This window comes from Coffea eugenioides, chromosome 3, assembly GCF_003713205.1.
Source record: "Coffea eugenioides isolate CCC68of chromosome 3, Ceug_1.0, whole genome shotgun sequence".
Lineage (NCBI taxonomy): Eukaryota > Viridiplantae > Streptophyta > Magnoliopsida > Gentianales > Rubiaceae > Coffea > Coffea eugenioides.
This window is the reverse complement of record NC_040037.1, coordinates 21,708,294-21,717,324: the sequence shown is the minus strand read 5'-3', so window position 1 is coordinate 21,717,324 and position 9,031 is coordinate 21,708,294. Positions and strand designations below refer to the sequence as shown.

The 9,031-nt window shown below is 40.2% G+C and overlaps 1 protein-coding gene across 1 annotated transcript; it reads right to left on the bottom strand.

Moving 5' to 3' along the window:
• Window positions 1–6,819: 6,819 nt before the first annotated feature.
• On the bottom strand, window positions 6,820–7,884 carry LOC113766302. Its single transcript, XM_027310509.1, has one exon. It carries the CDS (start codon window positions 7,882–7,884, stop codon window positions 6,820–6,822), a length of 1,065 nt encoding a protein of 354 aa, XP_027166310.1.
• Between the last annotated feature and the right edge of the window lie 1,147 nt (window positions 7,885–9,031).

The following is a 9,031-nucleotide window of genomic DNA, read 5'->3' as shown; positions in this document are numbered from 1 at the left end:
CGCTAGGGGGAGGTGGGGTCGTCACAGACTGTGGGTGCTTCGAAATTTGTATACCATTGCTCTAATTATGTACAAAATTATAATGTTGACAACCATCTTATATGAGTAGCTTGCTATATTAGTAAACTTTGCAAAATGTAATTATTTCATCAAATTGATTTCAAGAGAAAAAATGCACCATGTTTAGCCAAATTGGTTAGATATTCTATACCTATATGAGAAACTTATTCTGAACCTTGACTATACCTATATGAATGCTAATTGCTTTATACATAGTTATTACATGGGCTTATCTGAAAACCCTAGTTCTTTCTTTGATGTAGCTGCATTGGAGTAATAACTGGCAAATTATGGATACCATAAAACCTAAGAACACAAGTAAATAAAAGGCAGGACTAGGTACCTATAAATCCAAATTTTGAGGTTGTCTTTTATGAGTTTCCTATATACGGGTAGGATAGAAGGGAACTATCTTTGTATGTCCTGAATACAGAATCACTGACACAGAGTCATAGAAATGAAAACATGATTAGGTATCATTAGTCAATTGGTTATTATTTCTGTGAGTGAACATGTAAAGACAATTAATAGTGAACTTAATACAGTTATTGGAAACCTAAAGACAAATGTTTTAATAATAATTTACCGGTAGACTCCCCATTTCACTGTGGATTTCCCTCCTCCACTGTTGGCATGAATTGTAGTTTGAATGTCTATTCTGCTGAAATACTTTTCTGCATATTTGGAGTAGCACGGGTCATAACCCCCTAGGACAAATCTTATCCTTCTCATACTTTGTCCCTGATAATAATACATTCCAAAAACTTCAAGCACAACATGCATTTAGATGTATCATATGTATTAGGTTATGGAAATGCAGTTAATTGATAGAAAATATGGGATCACTTGAGAATAAGAAAGCTCATAGTCACAGCCAATACCGCTAGCAAAAGAAGAGGTGCTCTTGAGTAGACAAGATGAAGCATAAATATAGCAGATGTTAATCTCATTTTATCTCTCGAACACCTCACGCACTGCTTTGTTGCACTTCGGCGTCCAATCATGGATTTTAAAGTAACATACTTTTTTGGCTTTTCTATACTCTTGATCTGATTTTACTACATGGATCCAAACATATTTGTGACGACCCCACCTCTCCTAAGGGGGTACCCTAACATATCAGCGGGCCGCCTACCCAACTCTTGCCAAGACTCGATAACAAACCACAATTACGATCAAAATAATGTAGTACCCTAAACACTTAGTCTAGCTAAAACAAAAGCTAAGTGCTAATGCCCCGAATTATGATCCAACCCTGCTAAGGAAAACAAAAGAAAAGGTATGAGCTTGCGCCCAGTGAGGTCTAAGAAAGACATGCAATTTAAGAAACCAATAATTTCACATTTTAAGTCGACCAGAATCATAAACAAGAGGTATCATATAAGCACATCATTAAAATCAATATATCAATCATGAAGGATACTGAGCACTGACACTTGATCAATCAGTAATTCAAGTAGTTGGCACTCCATCAACTTTCATGTCCATGTAGAATCACCACTTCACGCCACTCCATCCAACTTTCACCCCCTATCGGGCCCGCGCACCGACAAAATTTCAAGAATTGGTATTACTCGAGTATACCCAAGACAATATGGATCCAATAAATATACATTACCCAAAGTTTGCTAATCGAGTTGACCAAACCCTTGCCGGCTCAACCTCGAATAACTAGCTGTTGGGTTTTTGGGGCCCCTACGTATCAATAATATCATGTCACGTTTGCTTGTAATAATAACAAGGGAAAATGACCTATTTCATCCTTCACATTTCGCAAAAATATTCTTTTCGTCCCTCACTTTTAAAATGAAGCAAATTCGTCCCTGACATTTAAAAATTAAAGCTATTACATCCCTGAACCTAATTTTCAATCCGAATCAAACCATTCAATAACCTAGTAATAAATTTCGAAAATATAATTGATAAATCACTCGATCAATTTCATCATATTCACATGACATTTAGTAAATCAAAAAAATAAAAATTATAACATAAAAGGCCATTCTTTATCTTGGAATAGTAGAGTTTTTTTTTTTGGATAAATCTTTTTATACATCATTAGTATATCCGCTTGCGAATCTAGATGTGTATCATAAATATAAAATTTGGTGTTTAAATTTAAATTGAAATGATATGGCGGTACATAAAACCGTCAGTGTATAAAATGATAATGTAGGAAAGATTAATCTTTCTTTTTTATGTTATAATTTTTTATTTTTTATTTTTGGTTCATTAAATTTTACATGAATATCAAGTTGAGTTAACCAAGTGATCTACCAATTACACCCCCAAAATTTGTAATCAGGTTGATTGGTGGTTTGATTCATATTGAAATTTGGGTTCAGGGATGTAAGAACTTCAGTTTTTAAATGTCAAGGACGAAATTGCTTCGTTTTTAAAGTGAGGGACGAAAAGAATATTTGTGTGAAATGTGAAGGATGAAACCGATCATTTTCCCTAATAACAATTCGGTAGGATCGAATGTGATAAAGTACACACTCGCCTGTTCAAGAACAAGTTCAAAAGAATGACAGTTCATAGTCATATCATTCTTAAACTCATTAACATATCAAACATTTATATAGTGCTACCATGCACTTAAAACACTCACCAAAAGCACTTAAGCGTCCACAGAAAGATAGCCTGCACGTTCAGTTTGCAACCTTGACAGATAAATGCAACATATAAGTGAATCTTTAGTATTCACCAAATCAATTCACTTAAGCACGAAAACTTTGCTTTCAAATTAGTCGACTTTAGTGTCCTAGACACTTCAATTCATTCAAGATTTCAAATCGACAATTCAAGCAAAAGAATACAGCTTTCCAATCGGACAAAAGCATTTCGTTTAGTTTGAACAAGGTTTTCCACTCCCACAAGTTTTCTTATATGATATTGATAACCATCTTATATGAGTAGTTTGCTATATTAGCAAACTTTGCAAAATGTAATTATTTCATCAAGTTGGTTTCAAGAGAACAAATGCACATTGTATCCAAATTGACTGGATATTCTATACCTATATGGGAAACTTATTTTGAACCTTGACTATACCTATATGAATGCTAATTGCTTTATACATAGTTGTTACATGAGCGCATATTTGACGACCTTAGTTCTTTTTTTGATGTAGGTGCATTGGACTAATGACTGGCAAATTACGGATGCCATAAAACCTAAGAACACAAGAAAATAAAATGCAAGATTAGGTACCTGTAAATCCAAATTTTGAGGTTGCCTTTTATGAGTTTCCTATATACAGGTGGGACAAACGGGACACTATTATTGTATGTCCTGAACACAGAATCACTGACATAGAGTCATAGAAATGAAAACATGAATAGGTATCATCAGTCAATTGGTTTTTATTTCTATGAGTGAACATGTAAAGGCAATTAATAGTGAACCTAATACACTTCTCGGAAACCTAAGGGTGAATATTTAAGTAGTAATTTACATGTAGACTTCCCATTTCAATATGGATTTCCTTTCTCCATTGATGGCATGAAATGCAGTTTGAATGTTTATTCTGCTAAATTACTCTTCTATATATTTGGAGTAGCACAGGTCATAAGTAGTGTTCTAAAATTCGGACAGGATCGGCCAATTCTACCGGTTGAATCGTGAATCGGCCATGACACCAGTCCGGCTCTACACTAAAATTGAAAGTTGCAAATAACCAGTCAAAACCGGTAAACCCGGTCGTACTGGTAGTTCCCAATTTTTCAGTTTTCCCCTCAATCCCTTTTCAAGTTTTGTAAAATGCTGACATCTATGATGCTGCCAAGGATCAGACTTGGTACCTTTGCTATAGAAGTCCAATGTTGTAACCATAGCACCGTCACATTCAGTTAGTCATTTTTGATAACACATTTATATAAAACTTACTAACTGAGGCACAAAAAAAATGAAAAATACTCTATACCCTAAACCATCAACCGCCCCTTCAAAACTTTCACTCCTTCAAACCTCCAGCTTTCTTTCCTTCATTTGTCCTACAAAATTTCATTCTCTCATGACTCTTTCTTTCTAACCTTTAACTCTCTTTTTCTCCTATTTTCTTTTGTCACCCCTTTTCAATTCAACCTTTTTAGTTTTAATTTGCTGATGTTTTCTTCCATCTTTTTAGTTCAATCTTTTGAAGTTTTCTTTTCTGCATGTGTATGTATGTCAAGTTTTTTTAATTTTTTTCTTTTGCTTTAAATTTTTTTCTCTTTTTTATATGTTTTCCTTTTTTTATTTGGATGGATTGAAGTTTCTTTTCTTGATTTGCAATTTTTTTTGTTATTCGAGGGCTTCTTCTCATTTTGTCTTGTTTAAAGAAATTACAATCTAAATTTTTTTTAACTCTACCAAATCTAATCCTTAATAGTATATCTCGTAAATCATGCAGACTAAGAATTTTTTTGTTTTTCGTCTATTAAATTTTAAAAAATAGATTTTCTTTAACCCTAAAGACTAATTATTAAATTCCACAACCAGTCACTTTCTTATTATTTTTTTGCCTCTTATCAAGTTTGCAACTCTATTTTCGATTTTCCTGAATTCCTCCAAACTCTAAACTTCTTTTTTTTAAGTTACAATCTCTAAATCTGAAAAACATTTATTAAAATTTAAACTCAAAATGTATAATTTTCATAGACATGAATTTTGTATAATTTCAAAATATTGTTGTATTTTTGGGTAGGATTTAACATTATTTTTTTGGTAGATATAATTGAGATTGAGATGAAATTTATTTGTTTCAATTTATAATTTAAAAATTTATTTTCAAAACTCCAAGTTCTTTGCAAGTCTTATCTTGTACATATATATATATTTGATCGTAGGAGCCGTAACATGAAGAAAGAGATCTTGATTGGGCATCCCTTGAGCCAAACTTGGGAGGCCACCCAGGACACATTAGACGCCTGCGCAATTAGAGAATACGCCGAGGCAATCAAAAACATTCCATCCTGCATTAAAGCCCAAACCATCCTATCAGACTCTCGAGAAGAAGGAGGGGGAACGTCCATGACCTGCCTCACCACCCCAGGCTCTAAAACTTGGTTGAGTAACCCCAAATTCCACCGTGCCTGTGTGACAAAATCTGAAACTCTATGTTCATGAAAAATCTCCACCCGATGGCATATGGTTTCTGTCCCCAACCAATTGTCATGCCAAAAATCCATCGATCCCTTATCCAGAATCCAACTGATGTGCTCCTCCGCCAAATGCTGGACCGAACATAATCTCTGCCAAATGGTGGACTGTGAGTTGACACCCTCTGCCAGGCATGGATGGACTCATTTACAGTACTTTGCTGAGAGAAACTTTGCCCATAGAAATTGCTGCTACCTAAAGGTCCACCAGAGCTTAATGGAAAAAGCATCATACACCTTCACAATGCTCCGAACGCCAATCCCACCCTCCTCTTGTGGGTGGCAAAGATCACCCCAACTAATCCAATGGAATTTAGGCCCAAAATCCGTCGAGCCCCATAAGCAATTCACCATCACCTTTTCCAGCAAGACAAAAACCCTCCTCGGCAGCGCAGCCGCTGCCAACAAATGAATCGACAGCGAAGACAACACACTCCGTAGCAGTACTATCTTACCCCCAGTCGAAAGAACCCGATGCCTCCATGATAAGATTCTAGTGGTTATGATATTGCAAATCTCTGCAAAGTAACTCGTTCTACGCCGTCCAATAAATAGCGGGCAGCCAAGGTATTTGCATGGGAATGATTTGTACGAGAAACCCGTCACCACTCCAATCATTGCGCGACATTGCGGGGAAAAAGTTGGGTGCACCAAAAAACAACTCTTCTGACAATTAACCTTCTGCCCCGACACCCCACAATATCCATTGACAACTCCTTTAACCAACTTGACCGAGGCCTTGAGGCCGCTCGTGAAGATCACAATATCGTCAGCATATGCCAAATAAGTCACTAGAGGGCAACCACTCGGGACTTTGAACGGTAGGAAGCTGCGATGCCCCGTCAACGCATTTAAAGCCCGAGAGAGAACCTCTGCTCCAATCACAAACAAGGCCACCGAGATTGGATCTCCTTACCGCAAGCCTCGCGTGGACTTAAAGAACCCGTGCGGTAATCCATTCACAATAACAGAAAAACAGACATTAGAGATCAACCGCCAAACCATGTCAATCCACACCTCGCTAAACCCAAAACGCCATAGTACTTGTATCAAGAAAACCCAGGAAACCCTGTCATAAGCTTTCATCATGTCCAATTTGAGCATCACGTTCTCGCCTCGATTGGGTTTATTTATGTCACTCAACAACTCTTGAGCAAGAAGAAACTTATCCACCATCTGTCGTCTAGGCACCAAGCCACTCTGCTGTGGAGAGACAATACGAGGCAAAACTCTAGCCAAACGGGAGGATAAAATTTTGGAAATTACCTTGTTGACAAAGTTGCACAAATTTATCGGTCAGTACTGAGTAAAATCCTGTGGACACTGTGCCTTGGGGAGTAACACGATAGCAGTTTCTTGGTAGCATCGCTCTACAAAAGAAGCTCATGATCGCCCTGTGTACATCCTCAGCCACCACCTTCCATGCCTCCGTAAAAAATTTCCCCGTGAAGCCATCCGGGCCTGCCGCACTATCCCCATCCATCGAAAAAATGACTTTCTTGACTTCGCTTAGTGACGGGACCTCTGTCAGCTCCATGTTATCCTGCTCAGTGAGTACCCTCAGGATGATCTCTAACATCTCGCTCAACGGCCTGCTTGCCTCCTCTGTGAACAAATCCTAAAAGAAAGAAACTGCTTCAGCACAAATGCTTGTTTCGTCTTCCACCCACTCCCCATTGGTCTTCCAAATCCTATGTATAATCGACTTCCTCCTCCTCTCCATCACAACAACGTGGAAAAATGCCGTATTCTTGTCCCTGTCTGAGAGCCATTTACCTTGAGCTTTCTGCCTCCAGAACTCTTCTTCAACCACCACGACCCGTCTCAATTTCGCACGCTCTTCTTGTAAATTCAAAAGCAACCCGTCCGATGGTTGGTTATCATGAACTATCTCAGCTTCCAATACCCTTTGCTCTGCCGTACGGCTTGCCAAAAAAATGTCCCCAAACTCGCTCCTAGACCACTGCTGGAGTGCGTGTTTCACCTTTCGCATCTTATCTGACAGAACTCTGAGAGGCGACCCAGCGGAGGTAGCATCCCAACTCCCCTTGACCAGTTCCAGGAAACTCGGGTTTTTTGTCCAGAGATTCAAGAACCGAAAAGGCAAAGGCTTGCCATCCAACCTTGTTGCCGCCGATAACAGGAGCGGGGCATGATCAGACAGATCTCTCCCCAAGTATTGCACCAGAATATTATTCTCCATTAACATTGCAGCCGAATTGATCAAGAGACGGTCTAGGCGCTTCCATACTCTAGCCAAACCTTGCCTATTATTACACCATGTAAATTTGGAGGCCGAGAAGCCAGCATCTCCAACATCTGCCAGAGACATAAACTGCACCAACTTCATCCCTTCGGAGTGCCTAAAAGGTAAACCGCCTCGTTTTTCTTCTGCATTCAAGATAACATTGAAATCTCCCACTAGAAACCACGGTTTGCCTTCTGGCTTCTCGAGTAGCAAATCCACCCATAAATCTCCCCGTTCATGGGCAGTGCACTTCGCATGAACAAACGAGAAATTTATCTCCTCAGGAAAAAGGTGGGAATCAATGCCTAGCGTGATATGCTGGTCTGACTCCCCCAGTGGGTGACAGCTAAATGATGATTTATAAAGCACCCAAACGCTACCCGACTGGTTTGCAACAACATAATCCATTCCGATTTTCACCCTAACCATATCCATGTTAATAGGAGCTGTCTTAGGCTCGCAAATAACTACCAGTGAAACAGAATGCAACTTAACAAGTTTACAAAATCTTTTAAGATTAGGGGCCCGTAAGACAACCCGAATGTTCCAAAATAGAAATCTAATCATCAGACAAAGCGGAAAAAGCATTCGTTGATGATGTTACCCAAGACCGTAGTGTTCGATCAGACGGGACATGGACCTTAGTACCTTTCTTCTTCGCCTGGGTTACCACCGTGGGCCCCTCCTGGTGAGTCGATGACATCAGGCCCTGCTCCAGATTCAAAGTCGCCAAATGAGAACTATCCTCCCCTACCCGCAACCTCTGAGATTCACCCCTCAGCGACAAATTGCCCACCAGTCCCTGCACCTCTCGTAACTCATCCTCCCCTTCCACTGCCTCTGTGCTCAGACCTTCCGAAGGAACACCTGTTACGCACGATGTCGCTGTTCCCTCATGGATTGTTGATAGCTCAATCACCAAGCGTCCCTCCCCTTGCAAAGCATGTAAGTCGGACGAGATGTCTGTGCATGCAGCCGTACCCAGCACATCTCCATTATGCGCCTGGGATTCTTTCTACCCACCCGAAACCTGCACGCCGCCATGAGGTTGTCGGTCAACCGCGGGCTGGCGCTGGGGAGGCGGTATGCCCCCACGCACTGCTGCTGCCTCATCCTCTTGGGTATGTGCCATTGCACCTTGTGATTGGGGAGTAGCCAACTCCTTCACCAATGGCGTGGAGAGCTGCTTGTCCCTTGGTTCCATGACAGGAACCTGCTGTAGGTCGGCGACCAACGCTGTCTCCGTGCTCACATATGCTCTGGACTCGGCCTTTTTCGACCTAAACACTTGCTTGAAAGGCTGCCTAGCCTCCACCTTGCCGTCCTCTTGTTTCCCTCCTCTCAACTCCGGGTACAAGACGTGACAACCCTTCTCCATGTGACCTTGTCGAAAACAATGAGAGCAGTAAGTGGGTAAGTTCTCTGGCACAAACTCTTGCCAAAAGCCATTGTGCCCGCCATTGCCTATCCAAACTCTCAAGCCTTCCCACGACGGATGTTCTACGTAAATTTGGGATTCACGGCCCATCTAGGTGTCACTGTTGTGCAGTTCCAGACAAGAAGGGGCTTGACCACATTTTTT